Source organism: Passer domesticus, chromosome 6 (genome assembly GCF_036417665.1).
Source record: "Passer domesticus isolate bPasDom1 chromosome 6, bPasDom1.hap1, whole genome shotgun sequence".
Taxonomy (NCBI): Eukaryota; Metazoa; Chordata; class Aves; order Passeriformes; family Passeridae; genus Passer; species Passer domesticus.
Window position 1 is genome coordinate 22958062 of NC_087479.1, and position 20864 is coordinate 22978925.

The window sequence follows — 20864 nt, forward strand, 5'->3', positions numbered from 1 at the left end:
TATACAGCAACCCTAGCAAACATGTGCTGACCCTGACACAACCTAGAACAGATAAATACCATCAAAATACAAAAAAAAATAGTATTATCAGGATCACAGCTGTCAGCCTGTATGTAATTCCCAAAAGTTTCCAAATAGATTACAGTCTGCATGCAAATGCCTACAGTTTCTACTATGCTTCAGGTTCTTTACACTCTAAAGCTGCATTGCTTAAATGAGTTTACAACAGCATAACAGATCTCTAAATCTTGGTTTTGGGATACCCTTGGATATAGCAGTGCTAAAACACCCTAGAGAATGAGATATTGTAATGATTCATTCAGATCCTTCTTTTCTGGAGGTCTTGACACACCTTTAAGTATTCAACACTTATGAGGTTTCATTATAAGATTTCTACACTTGATAGACAACCAGAGAACTAAGAACAGCACACAGACTGAGACAGGACTTCTGCTAATGAAAACAACATTAAACCCACTAAAGATACATGAGATTAGTAACATAATAAAGAAAATATACAATACTTAGTTTCACAGCTCTTTTTGAACAAGTTCAAAGGCTAAGTTCAAAGCACAAGGCTGAGGGGAGACCTTATCACTACAACTACCAGAGAAGAGGTTTCTGTGAGGTAAGGATCAGCCTCCTCTCCCAAATAGCAAAAAACAGGACAAGAGGAGATGGCCTCAAGTTGTACCAGGGAAGACTTAGACTGAATATTAGGAAAAATTTCTCCACCACAAGGGCTGTCAAGCATTGGAACAGGCTGTGTCACAAAGATATTTAAAAGACATGCAGTAAATGCAGCTCTTAGGGACCTGGTTAATGCTGGACTTGGTAGTATTAATTCTTAGACTTGGCGATCTGAAAGGCTTTTTCAAACCAAATGATTCTATGATTGCCTGTTCATTTGGTCAATAAAAGGGCACCTACCTAACAAGGGCTGCATCCTGTGCTCCTGCTTTCTGTAAGAAATTTAGCACCATCTAACAAGACTCAATTCTGGAAATGTAAAATTTCTACCTACTCCACAATAGAAATTATGCAGACTGTACTGAACCAGCGGGTTATTATGAATCCCTGAACACTCACCTACTTTTGCAGAGGGTATTCGGGACAATCTTTGGCTGTAGATCTGAACAGCTCTCTGAAAAGATGAGAATGGGCCGATGGTGTAGTTACCAGCACGACGATGTAACCCTGCAAGGCTACAAGTCTCACTGGACACGGGGTTTGTGAGGACAGAAGAGCTGTCAGGAGCTGTGCTCTGCAAGGAGTGTGCTGGGGGTGGGGACTGAATCAGTCTGGGACCAGCTGGAGGAGGCGGCAATAAAGGCTGACCAGACACCTTTGGATTTTCAGAGGCTGCAGGCTGAGATGGCATCCAAGAACTGGTACTTCTCTGGAACGTGGCACCAGGAACAGAGGAAGAAGCACCAGGAGGGCTGCACTGAGGTAATTTTGCTTCGGCATTTGAGGAGCAGGTGAGTCCTTCTGGAACTATACAAAGACAATGAACATACTATAGAAGGAAAATCTGCTTTTTAGGTCCTTTGATAATATCAATACATCAAATGCCTATATTTGACCCACTGAAGTCAAAATAACCTCATTTACCATCAGAGACAAGAAGAGGCTCTACATGATAAATACCCTCCTTTCAAAGCCTACCAAATCTAGACCAACCCCCCCAGGGTGGGGCAGCTAACTCTTTCCCACTACCTACTTTACAGCATCTTCTCTTGTGTTTAAAAGTACAAACTGGGCGTTTGGATTTCTGTTTCAACCCAAAGGTTCCAACCTTTGTTTAAAACAGTATTAAAAACAGTATAGCATGCAGGCAATTTTTTTAAATGATTATTTAAGTCAGTTCACTTACAGCTTGATTTAGCTTCTTTGGGTTTACAGCCTTTTAGTGCTCCTTCTGCAGACGAATCTGCAACTGAACTTTTGGGGTGATCGCCTTTTATTTTTTTTACCATCTCAGGAGGCTCTAGAACAAAATCAAAGAGTTAGGAAGTAGAACATAGCAAATCACTAGAACAATGCTGCAGAATTTATCCTTGTTGTGATTGACTTTATTGCTAATACTTCCTGTAGACCACACAACTTCATTGATGACAATTATGGTGTCATGTATAGTAGCATGGACTACTAGATACATATGGAAGGCTGGCACACCCTTCCATGGAATGCCTAGTTAGGCCCAAATATACAGTCTCTGCCCTCCAATGGATACACTCACTGCAGGCAGCAAAATGTAAGATCTTGATTTCATTCATCCGTTACTTTGATTTCAGGAGTCTCTGTTCATTTCAATTCTTAGTGCCTTCAGTTTGCACATTCTCATTTCAGTCATGAACTACCATATCTAGTTCCTTGTAAATACCAGTCTAAGTTCAACCCATTTCCCTTCAGGAAAAGAAGGCAGGAGTGAAGTTACTCTAGTCTTCACATAAGACTGAGCTAAAAAAGAAAAAAAAAAAAACCCAAAAATATATGTAACCTGAGAAAACCTGAGTAATATTGTGCAGAGATTGTTCTCTTTTCATAGAATTAAGTTAAACTAGATTTGTCTGGGCAACATCATCTCAGAACCTGCCTGCAAAACTTACCACCTTGAGGCTGTTTCTCTAACTGGTGACTGCTGTTGCTGTGTTTTGTGGCTGTGGATTTTGTTCCTAGGAAGACACTTGCTGATTTGTTTTTGTGTGTGTAAAATGTCAGTACTTCCTCCAGGTCACTTTCACTGCAATAAGGAGAGAAGAATGGATCTAGAGTGAGGACACTAAGCTTTTCTGCATTCACTTAACAATCAAAGACAATAAACAATCAGGAAACTGAAGAGTGGAGTGGCAAAAAAAAAGAAGGTGACAGTAGACAAGCCAATGATTTGCTCAGTTCTACAGGGTAAGAGCAGAAGGAACACAACATGCCCTGGTTAAACCTGAGATTCCCACTAAAATACCATCTTCTTATGCAGTAGGAAATTCCAGGCATTCAGGAGCCTTCCCAGGATAAATAAAGAGCAAGTGAATATTTTGAACACATCTGGGAAGACTAGCTCAACATGAGAGATTCCATTCACAGTTAAATTTGACAATTTTCTGCAAGTGCTCTTTCAAATAAGCTATTTTCTCATGAGAGAACTCAGCTCAGCCTCTGTTTTGTAGTCACCATTAGTAGTTTCTGTTCAGCAGCAGAGGGAGAAGAGGAAAGAAGAAAAAAGCTTGTTAATTAGCCAAAACTGCAGGACAACCAGAACAGTCAATATTTTTGTGAAACTCACAAAACTTGTATATGCTTCTGATTTTCCTTACAAGAACAAAGTGGGACAGCCCCAATATCCTAAACACCTATTGGTCCCAAACCAGTATCAGTTACTTGGACATTCTTAATAGAGCTTGTGCAAGATGTAGCTCTGGTTGTTTGGTATCTAACATGCTTTCCTTTTGGTTACAGTGTTGTCTCAGCATCAGCAAGTAGCTGTATGGCATGGCAAACACCAAAGCAAGTAGGATAGTGGCAGCAACATTACAAGAAAATGTAATGCCCAAATATAAAGTAGCAGAGCAGCAGTTAAGAGTCTTTCAAAATATCCTCTGAATATCACAATTGTAACTAGCATTAGCCAGCCTAAGCTTTGTTAAAAACCATGTCTAAAGCTGATACACTGAAGTTTGCAGCATGCCCTGAAGATCCAAATTTCACTTTTCACTTTTTCTCCCAGAATAGAAGAGAAAATATATGAATGAGAAGTTGTGTGTGGAAAGGTGTTTTAAGCTTTCAAGGGCATTTACCAGTATGTATGTGACTTTATAATGCACTGAGAATGTTTCAAATCAATGGTCATAGCATACGTACAACTAAACACAATGACATCCATGTAATATCAAAGTTAGAGTATCAATGAGACAAGCTCAATTAAGAAGCAACATCGATTACCCATTTTCTCCACTGCTGCATTCACTGTACTGCAGAATGAACACATGAAGTGGAAATCTATCCCCTTTGCTTGGCTACAAATGACCTGCTCACTGATTTAAGTTTGAAGCACCATGGCAAGTAGTGTCAGATATCAGAGTTTTCAAACACACCTCATACTTCAGAAGAAGCAGGAAGATCATCCCTAGAAATTGTCTGATCACTGGCAAACTATTCTATATCACTCAGTCAGACAACCCAGCAAAAATCTCCAGCCCCAGTCTAGACTGTGCATCGGGCCATGATGGCATGGTAGCTAAAACATGAAAACAGAAGAATTTGAAGCTCTGTCCCATGCAGCTATCACTTAACATTTCTGTTGCAAAAAGGAAAACTACTTGCCTAGGACACAAGAGATATTTTATGGCCAGAATGTTCAGAGAACCAAAAGCTCAGGCCCACATAACATGCATTTCTAGCAAGAGCAGTAGATCCTATGGTGTATGGTAGTCAGGCATCTTTATTTGAAGATTTTTCTGCAATCCTGTAAATCTGTTGCAGTAATGACACCACCAATTATATCAGCAAAAGGTAAAATACTTGTTTTTATAAGTATGTATCAAGATAAGACTGTGAAACCACCTGAACTTACTTAGGATGCTTCAGCTATCACCCACTTCTAATCATTCACTATTAGTGCTATTCAAACAGAAAAAGAAAAAAAACCACTTCAATAAGCAGTCATGCAAAAGAAGTGACCATCAATCTTCACTGAAAAAAAAAGATGGGCACTGAAAAGGCAAGTAAACTCTGCCCAGATATTGACAGGGGTTCTTGCCTATACAGGCATGTCATACATACATTGACCAAATAATGGAATCAAGAGGAATGGCTCTTTGTTCTCAAGAATCAGAGATTTTGAAAATATAATTGTGGTTCACTGAACAATTTCAGATCTCTCCATAGTCAGATAGTTGCAATACCATTGTTTTTCATACAATGCTACAAGCCCTAAGGAATACTTAATTATTTTCAAAATATCTTTCTTACCAGACTTTTTTAAGTTTAAAGAAGATAAAGTGCAGTGATAGAAAATGCTGCTTTTCCATTGTGAAAGTAACTGCTTGCATTGAACTGCCTCAGCAGGCCAAATAAGAGGCCTAACTCCCTTCCTTGTCTCAGAAAATCCAGACCTGGAAAATTCCTTAAGAGAGGCACCAAGCATGAGATTTGCTTCTGAGAGCAGAAACTTGAGTCAGAGCTGTAACAACTGTTCAACCACAGCAGCTCAATATCATCTGAGCAGTAGTTCTGGTTTCATTCTCCTTCTGAAGTACTGCCTTATTTAGTCCAGCATCACAGGAGAGGAAACCATTAACTCACCAGCAGCAGTTTGAAATTTACACAGGCCAGGGCAACCACTGCTGTCCTTTGGGAAGTTACTTAATGGTCAAAACATCTATTGTATGTTCTTCCCTATGCACCAGATGCTGATGTTACAAGTGTTTGGTTGCTGGAAAGACAAGAGAAGACAAGCTCTCTGTCCCTCCGCAAGAACAGGTCCTACAGTTAATAAAGGTACGTAGAGGCTTTAGATCAATCAAATCATCTTTAGAACAATGCTTCAAGGCTGAGAGATCATTTATCAAGGGGAATAAAATCTATTCCTACCTTGCTCTGGAAATGAAGTTCTGAAAATCTTCAGGATTCACTCCCACCTCCTCTTCCTGTTTCTTTTTTGATTGTTTCTGAACCATCAGCTCTGTTTCCTGTTAAGAAGCAGTATCAGTAAGTGCCTCTATGTTCCATGGCATAGCTGCAGCTCCCAGAATACAAAACCCAATTCCATAGGATCTAAGAAAAAAAGAACATTGCTACATGCAACAACATCAATAAATATGGCAAGTCCCAGAGACAGCACCCTAAGCATACACTAAAGTCCATTCCTCCACCTGAAGCAATTGATTTGCTGAGAAAAGGTCAAGTCTTCAGAAATGTATGCTGTTCCTTCAACTACACTCTTTGCTAAAACATAAGGAAGTATGGAAGGGAAAAAAAAAAGTAATATCATTCTTTACAGATATTAGGCCACCTCTCCACTCTGTTGTTTCTGCCACAGAGCTCCTCCAAACAGCTTTTGTGTATTTGTCCCAGAAGTAAACAGACAGAAGGAGGGAAAAAGTATAAAATAAATCTTAAAGAAACTAAAGGATGTCTGTAGGAAAATCAACAGATTTTCTACCATAAACCAGTAGTTCTCTTAAGTTAAATTTCTTTTGTAAAGCAGCAAATTGCTGAGGGCTTACACACATACCCAAACCCCACTGTTTCAGAAAAGACTAAGAAAGTAAAACAGTACAGCATATGACAAATGTGCTTACACACAAAAATATACCGGAATAAATGGTAAGCATTTGCGAGTGAAAATGGGAGCAAGTTTTCAGATACAAACAGTCTATTTTACATCAGTAGAACAAGATGGCACTAGAGGTTGGATTGATACAAACATATTTGCTCATTAGAAAAACCTTCAGACCTGTCTGAAATACCAGTACCAGCTTAAAAGCTTTATCTGACCAGACTTGACCTCCATTTCTTCCTGCTGTTACCCTGACCATTCTCAGGAAAAGAGGGTCAGATATATCTTTTGAAACATAATTCAAGACAGGGAAGAAAAAGCCAGCTTGAGACATCTTTACCCTTTATTACTTAAGTAAATGTCTGGATAGCATATGATCGGTTTTATTTCATTTGCTGGAGCTGTATTCTTCTGTGTCATTATAGATGATATAAAATGGCAAGCAGGAGTCCCTATTAAATCTGAAGTTAGCAGTCAATGAAACAAGTCTATATGTTGGAATCAGAAATCAAAAAACTTCACAGCCTAACAGTTTCTCAAAGACTTAAACACAGATGCCCTGAAACCTCAAGTGATATGTTCTCACTTGTTTTAACTGAGAAATTATGTTTATGCACTGATTTATTACCAATTACGCAGCTTTATTTTGTGAATTTACTCAAGAGTTAGCAGAAAATTCTAATGTTTGAATACCATTTGAGTGGAAATTATATCCAAAGCAGCTGCATTCTTCACTCACCACAGAGCCACCCAAGTGCTTTGTGGTTCCTCCTAACAGAGTACTTCAGTGAGCATTAGGCATACAAGGCACTCCCTGAAACAGACTTGGTTCAATACCAACCTTGATTAGACAGATCAAGTTACCAGATGTCAGTTCTGACAAGGCAATGTAAGTGAACATCCTCTCCTAACGAGTAGAAGCTTGAAGGCCTCTAGCAGCTGCCTCTGAAAGCTGAATTTCAATTACCCTTGTTCTAACACTGAAAAAATGCTAGGGGGCAAAGGAAAGGGGAAGCCGTCCTTGCAGGACGAAGATTAGATTGAAACCACTAAGCTAAGAACAGCACCACCTACATCTAAAGATGTGAAAATTATTTAAATTAGGACCCACAACTCCTTTACACTTTGTGTGCAGAGTACATTACTATAGATATCTAGCAGTCCCTCAGTATACCAAGTAAATAGTAAAATACATATTCATGCTGTTCTGTATAAAACCAAATATATTTAAAGAAATCCCGTAAAAATAAGAAGTGGGAAGAGGCATTACAAAGAATTAGAATCAAGGACAAGGCAAAGAAAAAGTACACTGCCAGTTAAATTCCACTTCATTTCAGCACTTGTTTTTATGCACATAATTACTGGCCTGCACATATTATGTAATAATATTGTTGTCTATCTGACAATTTCAACAGAGTACCATTGTTGGATGCACAGCTGCAAGCAGATCATGCAAATAACAGAAGAGTGCCTTTGAAACAGCCTGCACGAAACACTTTATAAGAAGAAAAGAGGAACCAACAAAATAATTTAAAAAAGAAGTCACCTTGTTGTAGGAGATGATGAACTCGCCCAGCTGGCGAGCCAGGATGCGACGCCGATCCGTCAGTCCAATGTGGCGGCTGGGGAGCAGCAGCCTCAGAGACGGACGCAGGTTGCTGGCAGCACGCTTCAGAAAGCGGATGATGAGGTCCTGCAAGCAAGAGATGGAGTTAACAAAGTGCTATCTGCAAGGTGTGGGGAGAAGAGAATAGAGATACTAGAGCAGCTAAGGACTGGCAGGAACTAAACACACTATCCCGAGAAAATGAGCTGAAACTGGCAGGCAAAATCGTTCTGCAATATGCACTTTTAATACAGCCCTATAAATCCAATGTAGGGGAGGAAAAACAGTGGTGTATCTTGCCTGCAGCGAGTCAGAATTCTGAACACTTAGGAAGCGTTTGTCTCAAAAGCATGGCAGATAAAGGAAAAAAATAACCGATCAGCAAAATGCAGTGACACACCTGTGAAGTCCAGTACATTAGGAGAATGTTTCCACAAACCCACCTGCAACATGCTAAAGAAGGCCTGTGGAAAAGTGCACTGACATAAAACTCTCTCAGCAGTACCACAGGAAAGGGGATCTTGGTCAGATATCTCCACTACAGTGGATAGCCCCATTTCATCATCTTTCATCTACATACTATTGCCACATCCTCTCCACAGCACTAGATGTCTACATCTACAGCCATGTAATTCCAGTCCCTCACCATGTCTGTTTGACCTCTGGTGAGGGAAACACATGGCAAGGCAGACCCTAAGACAAGATGCATCCTGCGGGTGTTTTGAACCCTTTCTGTCTCGCCTCTGGATTTGCTTTTGCTTAGGAGCTCTGCTAATGCATAAATGAGCAGCCTCACAGCCAATATTGGATTTCACAGCTCGCCTCTCACTGCCATTACTCCAGGCTGGTTTGATCTGTTATTTTAAACATTATTCTTTACAGTACAGCAGACAAAGTGACTCTCAAAAAGCCCGTTTTAATTTCCACTTGGAAAGAGCAGAGGTAACATTTTCCACTGAGTTGAATGATTATTCTTGACACACAATTTTATCTCTGAACTACATTCGCTGTTTCCCTGCAACACACACTCAGAATATGTGCAGAAAGCTCAAGAGCCTACTGTACAAAGCTCTTTTAAGAAGGTTTGTGAAAGGATCTGGGATTGCTGCACTTTTTAAAATGCATACATATCAAACACAGGACTTCAAAATACTGCCTAGAAAAGTCCATCACTTTCATTTTCTTTTCTCCGTGGCTTTTACTTTAATTTTCTCTATCTAGAATGTAAGTAAGATTCATTAACACAGATGTCTGGATATATTGCAACAGTACGTAAGAGAAAAAGCTTAAGTGGGTACCCGCTCCATTTGAGTAGATGAGTGCTTTGCTTAATCCAGCACAAACCAGATCCTGACAAGTACTCTTAAAGAATCTTCTAAAGAATTCAAGAGCAGGTAAGCTCAGGAATCAGTGAAGGAAAACCAACACAAGATCTGAGCACCTTGAATGTCAACAGAGCCCAGTCATTAAGAGCTCCTATCATTGCTCTGAGGTCATTTAGCAGTCCTACCTCATCAGTCCATTAAAAATACAGCACTGGCACCTAGACAAAGATGAACAACCATCATCTCAGTTGGACTTCTGTACTTGCAAGGGTGAGAACTGACTTCAAAACTCTCAAGGTAGGTTCCAACTTGGCTTCTCAGTCTGGCCAACACAAAGTTTCTTACCATTTGTTCATCCTCTTTGGCAGCCCAGGCAGGATTCTGGATCTGTTCGCCAGCCTCCTTCATCAGTCGGAGCTGAACGTGCCGCAGATAGGCAGAGAAAGCTGTACGAGCTTGTACTTTGCTGAGGACAAAAAGAATCAATCAGTTAACTTCAGAATAGGAATGGGAAGAGTTACAGCAGTCAGGCACAGCTTATGAACCAAAGTACAGTCAGCAAGGACTTCCTAAGTGCACTAATGCTGAGGCTCAAAGAGAGCGGGACCCCTTCACCCCATCAGCATTTTCAAGCAGACCTTCAGTTCACCAAGACAGGGTGATAGATATTGCAGGAGATACAAAAGACAGTAGATACTCTCTAAGATAAATTCTAAAAATAGAATGTTCTTCCTGCTTTTTACAGCCTTGGTTACTCCCCTCTAAAAGCCAGTAACATGGACATCAGCAAAACTGTATTTTTAAAACAAATTCAAGGCTCTACTGGGCCTCTGTTTTCACAAACATTTTGAACACCACAACAACAGACCATAAAATAAACAAAGGGCTTGGTACTGGTGCCAGAGTTACAACAAAGGCCCTGTAATTCCCAATGGAAATGAAAGAATTAAATCTGTGAAAGTGAGCTCTTCCCCTGCTAGCTCAGGATACAAGCCAAATTTCATTGAGCAAGGCACCACTGAGGAATGAAGGAACATCAGCAAAATCTGCTGTGCAGCTGGCTGAACATGTTGGGAAGCTGTAAGCATGAACTGAGGAGAGGACTGGGAGGGACACATATCTTCCCATTCCCTCACAATAGTAACCTCTTTAGTATATGCATCTGTTGTGAGAGAAATTGCTGAAAGCTCTGCCTAATTCTGCTCATTGTCCTCTTGGTCTAAACCTTATCCTCAAACATCCTGCTCTCCCTCATAGTTTTCCCCACAGTTGCTAGAAGCTTTCTATAAGGATATAGCAGCTGACTGGCTTTAGTGCCAGCAACACATTTCCCTTTCTACCACAGGAAGTGTCCTAATATGTTCTGTAGAATTTTAAGTTTCATCTTAAACAAACTAAAGTTTTGAACCCATTACTTTCCTGAAATATTATTCCAGAACTTACTGTTCTAATAAATAGGAACCTCTTCTTACTACCCAGCCTAGCTTCACTTATGAGCAGCTTATAATTGGTTTTTCTTACATTGTCCTGTATCTTAAATATAATCCCTGATGGGTCTCCCACCTTGAATGTCTTGGTTAACAGAGTTACATCCTTTCATAGTTTTCATTTTATTAGTGTGATCTATCCACATCTGCCAGTGTCATCTTTTTCTAACAAAGCACCCACAATGGTGACATGATGAGACCAGCAGCTCACCTCCACCTGTGTTGCACTCAAAATTTGCCTTCCATGAATATGGGTGATACAATACTCCACATGAAGTCTCAGAAGTATGTCAAGTTGTAAGCCCTGGAACACATTTGGTGTTTTCATGCATGCATGAGCTAGGACTTCACAAACTTCCTCTGATCAACCAGCATGCAAGATATTTTTCTTTATAATTAATTTCTAGTTGATGAACACCCAGCTGACAGAACTTCTGGTGTAAATTATTAGTTCTTATAAGCATCCCACTGTACTTTGTGCTACTGAATTTCATCCTAGTTATACTATTTATATCCTCAAGGTCATCCAGTTTCTCATATGTAGTCTGCTACTTTTTTCTCATGGTAATAACTCAAACATTTTTCATCAGCAAATTTCATTAGCATATTTGTATATTTTGTGTCATTCCTGAATTGATTATATAATCAGCTTCAGACTAATTCCTGAGGAACCTCACCATATTTTTTCTACTTGTATTCTGCTTCTTACAAATATTTTCAGGCACTTTTATGGTCCTTATGACTCCAGGTACACGAGTCCCTGAAATGCTATTAAAAACTGTGCAGCAATTAAGTCTTTCTGGTTGACAGGCCTGAAAATCTCAGGAACATTATGTTTCAGTGTTACACAGAAAACATACCATAGCAACACTTATAGAGATCGATGCATCCATTTAGGTTAAGAATTGAAGTTCAAATAAAATACATTGGAAATACCCATGTATCAGCTTAATCATCAACTTTTGATGCTTCTGAAAGGTCACACAGGGCCAAAGAGGGGCTAAGCCAACGAAAAGTGCACAAGAGTCTCAAGCTAACAGTAAGCTCTGTTAATAGCTATACTGCAGCAACTAAAACATGATGAAAATACCTGTTTCTGTCTTCCAGGAACTTCAGTGAACTCCAGAATGCACAGCAGGCCTTGTAACAGCTCTGAGCTCTGTATGCTACTAATCACTGCATCTACCTTTTCTTTCTACATGTGTGGAACATTGGGAGAACTCTGTGAATCCATGCTGAGAACTGATACTCTCTACATCAGGCCACCCTGTATCAGAAAAAGCTCTCACCTCAGCTTTTTAAGAGCTGTCAGGTTTGGTGTAGGTACAACTCAACATCTCATGACCAGTTCAATATTTGTGCTTGATAAGGAGCCCCCATTATCAACATCAGCACAACAATACAGGTCTTGGCCTGCACCTGATACTTCCATGACAAAAACTACAGAAGGCTTTTGTTTAACACTGCCTCTCCTTTTGTGGGGGTGATATTGAAACCTGAGGCCTTAAATTCAGGAAAAAGTAATTTCCTTTTCATTTTACTTCCTTGAGAATGGCACAGTTGGAGGAACACGTTTCCTTTGATCATCATTTCTTCACCAGTAACACCCAATATGTGGAAGGAAGATATTTCCTCATCAGGCTGACTAAAGGAGAGAAGTCCTACCACTTACAAAAACTGACTAGAATGGGCCTGGTTTCTCTTGGATGAAAATTTTATTACTTCAGCTCCTCTGCCTGTTGAGCCCATAAGCAAAGCTTACATCAATGACACACCAGATGGGGCCAAGCCCAGCACAATCTCAGAACAAGAGGTCACCACAAGCCTTATACCCTTCTGTGGGGAATCCCAGCAGTGCTGGGTGCTGAGCAAGACTCTGCCAGGAACATCAGACAAGCTTATGCTCTCGGCAGGAGTCAGTTCTATATATAAGTGGATATAGACACAGCATTGCTATGTTTATCCTCAAAAGAGGTTTCAGAATCTTCCCTGTCACAGCAGCCAATGTCCTTGCCATAAATAGACATCAGAACAATCCCCAAAGCCATTGAATAATTCATAGCTTCTCCCAGAAACGAAACTAAGAAAGCAACAACAAGAAACATTTTCTCTACCTTTGGACATATTTCACAGAAAACATAATGCTGCTTCTTGTCTAGAAGATGTAAAGTCTTCCTACACAGATATATATGACCATCCTTTTTTTTGGTACTTGCTGTCCATCTGCAATTAGACAGTTTTGCAACCCACATTCAAGGGGCGGATCATATTTCAAAATATCTGTTTAAAACCTTGCTTGGTGTTTTTCTATAGAATCTCCTCCAGCACATCTCTTTTTTCCAAGCAAGAGTCATGCATCAGAACACACCCTATTCCACACCGTCCTACTCAACAACATGCCATGAGATGTTTCGGTAATTTGTCACTCTCAAATTACTTCCTAATTTTGTTCTCAGAAGGCAATGACCTTGAGCAAAGACTACTACCAGAGGTAAAAATTCTATCATCCAAAATAAAAGTACAAAATGAGAAAACTAACTTTATGGAGAGACAGCACTGATACATTCCAATCCAACTCTTCCTGGATAATTTAGCATATGTTTATAACCACTTCTTGTCAAATGCAAAGAATGAGAAGAAAAAATTTAGAATTCAGTAGCAGGCATCCTCCATTAAGGCAAAGAGGCATTTTAGAAGTCTGAGCTGACAAAGACCAGCTTACATCATCAGATTAAAGAACAGAAATGGAAACCATAGGGTCATGATTTACACTGATCCAACAGGTCAGGCACTCAGGTAAACTGTCAGACTTTGCAATGGTCTCCCTTCTCTGCCAACAACATGTTAAGGCAGCCCACAGCTAGACAAAAATCAAGGCCCCTTTTCTAGGGTCTTCTTATCCCCTCACATTCATAACTTGCATCCTCCATATTTTAACTCATATTAGCTTCAAGTCAAAACTAGAGACAATACACAGTAAACTCCCACCTCAAGTTTCCTTGACTTTGAAGAATCTGAAGCAAGTTAAACTGAGATTCTGAGGCTTGCTTTTTCAGAAACAGCTTTTCTCCATCTCCAGTCTTCTTGTTGTGTTTTTTAGGTAACCTCTTCTTACAAGTAGTTGTCACAGAGTCAGAGAGCTTTGGCTTGCTTTTCACCTGGGTGTCCGAAAGAGAGCAAACACTTCTATCTACCTCTTCATCCCCATCCTCATCCATCTCCTCTTCCTCCTCACCTTCCGTGTCCGACTTGAGGGACAGCTTTGTTGGTTCTGATGTGCCTGTAGTAGAGGAGAAATCACTTATGCTGACTTAGAAAAAAAAAGTGGAGAGGAATGTTCTACTGCTTATACCTTTGGTTTACCCCATAACTTTTCTGCTAGAAGGACAGAACACCATCTTAAGTATGACTGTTCTATATTATTCTGTCTTTCAGCTTGTGCATCAGTTGAGAAGCCCATTCTCCCAGTATTACAGAACAGAGAAGAACACCAAGATTCTTGTTTTAACCTTACAAATGAAAAAAGAATGCCCACACAAAATCAAAGAGGCAAAGACTTTTTCCTATCTTTTTATCCTGATTCTTACATACATACTGACATATCTACACCCATATTTGATATATATACACACACAAATTTTTATATGTTGTGTGTCAAATAAAGCAAAGCTACAAAATCTAAACTTCCACATGTGCCAATAAAGATCATATACCTTAACACAGCAGCAAAAATCATCTTATAATATCCAATCTCTCCTCCTGCAGTCAGTATCACACAGCTATTACAAAGAGTTTAAATAAAAGCAGGAACAGCCACTTGTGGGGATTATTCACCTCTGTTCCCCTTTAAGTTTTTCCAACACCAGCTTGGACAAAGATTTCTGCTCCCAACAGCTTAAGAGTCACAGCTGTCTAGGAGAATCACTCGGAAAGGTCCCATCTTTCTCTGAAAAGCTGAAGAATTACAGAGGCACACATACTGTTAAATTCTTTGCCCAAAATGCAACAAACAAGCTCATCTCCAAGTAAGCACTGATTACCTTTAATCATATACATGGGGGTGTGGGAAGGTGGGAATGAAATTCAAGGCACTAAACAAGAAGCTCAGAACTAGATGAACTGAAAACTATAAACATTCGAAACTGAACAACCCCATTCACACACATTTCAAATGAAAAAGTCCTTTGGTTACTTTTTTTACCAGCTGCTCATTTAAAACCCTAGCCATGCATACCTGATGCTCTTGTCTGTGCTGCTCCAACCTTGCCATGGTACCGCCGACGCTTCCGTAACTCCAGTGAAACGAGCTTCCTCTCATAAAAGAGAGCATGAGAGCCCACAGCTTCCATCCTCATATCCGGCCTTCCATGGAGACCTGCTCTGGGAAGCACAGTACACAGATATCCCTCAGTTTCCCTTTGCCTTTCTCTCCCTGATAACACACGAGACCTAGTTGATCAAACGTCAAGAAACATTCTTGCTGATACAAGCAAGAAATATTTACCATCAGTCTAACTCTGCTCTACTTAAGCCTGTAAATGTTTGAAGAGAGTCTTGCACATACTTCACAGAACATCACTCCTCAAACCCCAAGACACACTCACCTAGCGCCATGCTTTCATGACTGAGCAGCATCTGCCCATTATGCAAGAGCTCAGGGCACAATTAACAGAGGACATGGCAAGAATACAAAAGAACAAAGGGGAATGGAAAGAAAGCACATTGACATGAATCCAGTTGTCTGAACCATTTATGTAGACAGTTTGTTCTTCACTGATCAGATATAAGAATTTTAACATTATAAAAGTGGAAAATGCCAAACTTTCTACAAGTTCTACTCAAGTCAAGGGATGAGGAGCCCTGCCAGATTCCAGAAGGGAAACATACAAAAGTAATAGTTTTCTGCCAGTGCACAAAAAGAATCCAGAAAAGTGCCCCCTATGATATTAGTGGAAACAAGCACAAAACACACTTACTGTTTCATTTATCTTTTTAGTTCTAACAAAGTGAATATATGAGAAAATGACATCCAAAACCCTTGTGCATTACAAGATCTTTTGAGAGAGCTCAATGATGAGGTTTATCAATATGGTAGGAATACCAAAGCGAGAAGCATATGAGGAGAAATTTTAAGGCCCAATGAAAACAGGAGCTCTCCACATGTGGGTATATTCTTTTTTCTCTGTATGTTTCTAAAATTATTTTTCATGGATTTCACTTAGAAAAGGTGTTGATTCACAACTTGAAAGATGAAGCTAAGGAAATCTAAATTTAGAATAAATTCTACAGAGCACAAATTAATTAATTAAGAAGCTATTTACCGGGATCTCCCAGTGATGAACTCTCTCTTCATCTTGCTCCTACAAAGAGAAAAAGGTCAAAAATTACTCTCCATACTGGATCAGCCTTGATTAAAAATCCTCTCTAGTCTTTCACATGTGCAATGGAAAGACCATATTTACAGAATTACTTGTGAGTTCTATCTTAAAGAAGAGAAAAAAAGGCTCCAAAAGAGGAGCCATGAGCAGCTGTACTGCAACTGATGCTTGCATTTGTCTGCTTAAGCTGGAGAAGGCATTATTTAGAACTACTCTTTAGACACATCCCTGAACATACACAAAGAAAAAAAATGGTACAGCACTGATGCAGGAAGAGCTTCTGTAAATATTGTCTCCTTTCTCAGACACCTTGTCTTTACTTGGTAGTTACTTCCTAGTGGATCTCAAATTTGCACAAGAAGAGTTGCTGAGAAGGAAGGGCATTAAACACATCGTGAAAGGCACTGCATACAACTCAGTGGAAGCTCAGCTAATGGCATGAACTGTCCCAACCATCCAACCACAACCCAGAAAAAGAATTATCAAATCATGATTGCACAGGTCAAGACAGAGATACTAAACCGCTAGAGAAGTCAATTTCAGGGCTTACTGTACATGAAGACAAGTCTTAATGCAATTCCAAATTTGAAAAAAAAGGTAAGCCAGGACCACCTATAATGCCCTCACAGAGAAACCTAAGAGCTTGAAGTTTTTTCATGTCTATAGTAATATTAGTACTCCAATGATTCCCATGCCTTTTGAGTACTGTCCTTTTTGCCCTTGGTTTCAGAAGGGCAACACAAATGTATGACCAACAATCAATGGCACACTAGAGAAGAGATGCACAATTATCACTACTCCTATAAATCTCAGATTTGTGTTTATAACATTGGATAAGTGAGGAATCAATCCTTTTTGTACTGTTTGTGCCCTTTACCTCTCTCCCAAACAGAGAAGCTTTCTACCTGTCCTTGAACAGATGTGTAGCCAGCATGTAGTTCATTGATGTCTTGTGCTCTAGAAAAGATCTAGGGGAAAAAAAAAGAAACAGGATTATCAAGACAGAGCTCAACTCAATGAAAGGCACTACAATGCAGAAATAAATGGCCTCTAAAAAATATCCTAGAAGTGGATTCAGTCAACATGCTACACCACAACAGAAAAGACGAAAGGAGGAGAGCTATCATTTCTTAGCTGAAGTTCCTGGTGATGCAAGGGATGGAGAAAACATTACAGACTGGAAAAAATAAATGTAGAAAACAGTAATATAGTATAACTTTCAGAAGGAGTGAGTCCTATATGGCATTTATGGCCTAATGACAAGATACACAGTGTGCAGCTTGAGGATGTAAAAGTAGACAGAATAAAAGTGTCTTCCTTTCAGATTTTTGCTAACAGAAAAGCAATACCAGAAATAATGTCCAAGAGCTTTCCATTGGGTGCAGTTACGCAAAGCAGCAGTTGATAAAAACAAGGGATCAGAAAAAAGACCATTTAAGCCTGAAATAAACTTTGCCAAAACTTTCAATACATCTTTTTAAATGCCAAGATAGCTGATCTACACATATCTAACATAGAATATCCCTTGACACAGTGCATCACTGCCATCCTATCACATTTTTATTCTTACCCATAAAGGTCCCATGTTAATGGGGTAGGGAATATCCGGATGAAGCCTCCTCTCCGCTCATTTTCCTCTCTCACTCGCCGAAGAACTTTGATCTGATTAAGAAGAAAAATACAGAATAGCCAGCAAAATAGATAACAATGAAAAATAAACCTTCCAAAAATCTCTGAATTTCAGAAAACAAGACTATTCAGCCTGCAAATGTAGTGAGTAGATAATGACATCCTTAAGGAATTTTGTCTTGCACTTAAATTCTGAAGGAATCTATCACTGCTTCAAGCACATCTCTGCTTGGCAAGGGCAATACCAGCAGTAAAACTTAAAATTCTGTTTCAAAAAATTACTCTTCTTCTGTCACATCTTTCATTTACATGGACTTACTATTTGTTGAGCAAATAACCCCACATACAAGCCAAGGTAAATAAAAGCTATTTAATAACTTCCTTACCTCCTCCATGGAGAGGCCTAGCATAGAGCTGCTGTGCCTTCCTGCTGCCTTTTCTCTGCCTAAGGGCATCGAGCTTTTAACTTCAGCATTGCTGGCAGACAGAGGACGGGTACGCTGTAGAGACAGTGGGAATCCAGATTTTTTTTTTTCCTCCTCTCTCAATTTTCATATTAAAAAAATTACATTCAAATTCCAGGACCCCATTCCCAGCAGGATCTACACTTCAGAGCACTACAGCCAGAATTCACAATTCCACACCCCAGCTGTTGTATACAGAGTATACAGCCCAGACGTCACTAAGTGCGAGTACTCAGATTCTTAGATTTTAGCACAGGAGGCACAATTCAGGCATCACTGCCAGAATCTACACCCCTGGCCCCTTCTGGAAAAACAGGAGACATACCAAAAGCAGCAAAGTCAGAATGTCATACAGGAAAATCCTCACCCAAGGGGCACTGGAGTCAGCATTCACAAGACCCAAATACATTTGGATTCACACATCAATAGTACCAGAACCATGATCCTCTGTTCTAGCTGTGTTGCTACACTAGAACAATAGGACTGTAATTCCCTGGCGAGATAAAAGTTGCAGGGAAAAGTTCACAACATGTTATTCTTTTGTTACTATACTGCTGAACTGTCAGCTTGCTACCTCTCACACTTAACAGATACATCCTGCAGATGTACACAGATACATCATACAAATTTGCATAAATATGCAATTTTAAAAAAATATGCAATAATTTGCAGACAGTGTCACTAAGCTTATTTTTAATTGAAGGGCAGTCCTGGCCAATTCTAGCAAAAGGACAGGAATTCAAAAGGTCTTCAAACGATCAGGATTATAAAATTTTAAAATCAAAGCAAGACAAATCTTTGAACTTTTTCTCAAGTACATTTAAGATGTTCTTAAGCTCAGTTTAGATAAACTACCTCTGCAAAAACAGCACTAAAAGAGTCTAGTGAGAAGATCTCAAGCTTTTTTACTAAATTCAAAGTTTCTTTTAGCTCTATACTGAGCAAAGAATGTGCAGAGAGCCTTAATCTAGAAAGAAGAGAAAAACATGACAGAAACCTTAAGGTGGATAAGTCCAGGGGAATATCCCATACTGCTCAGATACAAAAAAAAATCCATGGCAAGATCAGGATGCATCTTTATTTGTAAAGACTACGGGAATTGAATTCCATTCTCTCCGTTTCATTAGAAATGGCAAGCGGCTATTCAGAATCTGTAGATGAAGCAACAGCAAAAGCAACAGGCATTGCACTAGAATAGGTTATACTGCAGTGATTGGCACAGAAAAATCCAAAGATAAAACAGACATAGCGGGTACCACCTGTAATGATTCATTAAGCCTAACTAGAACTGATTAAAAAGAGAAAACAAGACAATCTGGATGACAGGCAGGAGACACAAACATCTGTAGAAGAAATAAAAATACCAGCAATAAAACAGGTTTGCTTGAGGCTGTAGATGGCACTAAGTTGAAAGACTTTTAGTCTTTCTTTCTAAGCTTTCTTCCATTTCTAATCCAGTGCTTAAAAATGTTGCTTAACAACTTTCTCTAAAACCTGAGAGTAACCTTCTCTTAAAAACCATTTCCCATTTCCTGGCATTATCATAACAATCCATCATCATGTGAGAACTGCTGTTCCAAGGGAGTATTACAGGAAATTCTTCAATCTATTAAATGATCTGCTTCTAAGGAAACACTTCAATGAAATAATTTCCATTGTCTCGATACAACAGAGATGATTGCATTAAATACAAACAGTAAATGTATTGGGCAGCTCTGACTCCTCCCTGAGGACAAAACTACACGGCTGTTAAAATTCTAGAGAAAACTCTCTTTGCTGACCTCCTGCACAGTTTTTTCCATGTTTCACTACAGAATACCCTCTGGCTGTAGAACAGAAATGTCTCCAACTTCACCAACATCTTGTTTCCTCTTTGACCCAGCTTATCTATAAAAGTATAGATGAATCCAACCACTCTGGTATATCTCCAAATTCTGAAAGTATCCTTGATTCCCAAATCACGATGCTAATTTAATAAGCACTGACAGCAGTTGGCACAAAGATCCTTCCTATTCTCTACAAAGCCTTGTAATTCACTAACTCTTTCCTCTGAGCCTCAGCTAAACTTACTCAGAATGACAAACAGCAATAAACAGGCTGAATTAGGTTCTCAAGGTGATTCCACCTACCTTCTCTTCCTGATGGGGAAACCCCATTAAAAAAAAACAAAAAACCCTCCCACTACATTTGTGCAGGAAGCCCAGCAGAAAAATAATGCCTAACATGTCCCTACATGGCCAGGTGCTTAGAATTGTAAACTAATTTCAATTTGTCTATATGGCTTGCAGGAAGGGTAACAAATGTAACACTTAGAAAGGAGATCAGTCTCACTTAGGCTAACAATAGTCCCATATTTTTCCATTAACTTTAAGAAATCCTCCTTTTCTCTGCATTTATTTGGACCCAGTTCACTCTCAAACTTTTGCAGTGTCCTTCAGAGGACTGTCTCAAAGAAAATGATTACTTCTCTTGTAGAGCCACCTGAGTTTTGTCTGCACAGATTCTCCTGTGCTTACCTTATCATTCAGACTTGTAGTCTTAAAAACTTTGAGGGATTTGATCCAGCTGACCTGAACCTCTCAGCAAGCTTCATCTACTTTTTTTTTTAAACTGCTAGAAGTGATGTAAATATTTTTTCAACATTTGCTTTCGCCACATGGAAACATGCGGTGCCATCTCCTCTTCTCATGTTGAC

At 39.5% G+C, this 20864-nt stretch overlaps 1 protein-coding gene across 2 annotated transcripts in view; it reads right to left on the bottom strand.

The window, feature by feature from the left end:
- The window catches only part of TTLL5 (tubulin tyrosine ligase like 5), a 123452-nt gene that overhangs the window by 65616 nt on the left and 36972 nt on the right, over positions 1–20864 (bottom strand). For both annotated transcript variants that reach the window (XM_064423803.1, XM_064423804.1), the window contains 12 exons: positions 18092–18205; positions 17647–17738; positions 16982–17044; positions 16020–16058; positions 14933–15078; positions 13687–13978; positions 9557–9677; positions 7827–7973; positions 5593–5690; positions 2613–2746; positions 1877–1990; positions 1090–1497 (listed from right to left, as the gene is read on the bottom strand). In XM_064423803.1, the coding sequence (XP_064279873.1) occupies positions 1090–1497; positions 1877–1990; positions 2613–2746; positions 5593–5690; positions 7827–7973; positions 9557–9677; positions 13687–13978; positions 14933–15078; positions 16020–16058; positions 16982–17044; positions 17647–17738; positions 18092–18205 (1768 nt within the window). The remainder of the gene's footprint in view (positions 1–1089; positions 1498–1876; positions 1991–2612; positions 2747–5592; positions 5691–7826; positions 7974–9556; positions 9678–13686; positions 13979–14932; positions 15079–16019; positions 16059–16981; positions 17045–17646; positions 17739–18091; positions 18206–20864) is intronic.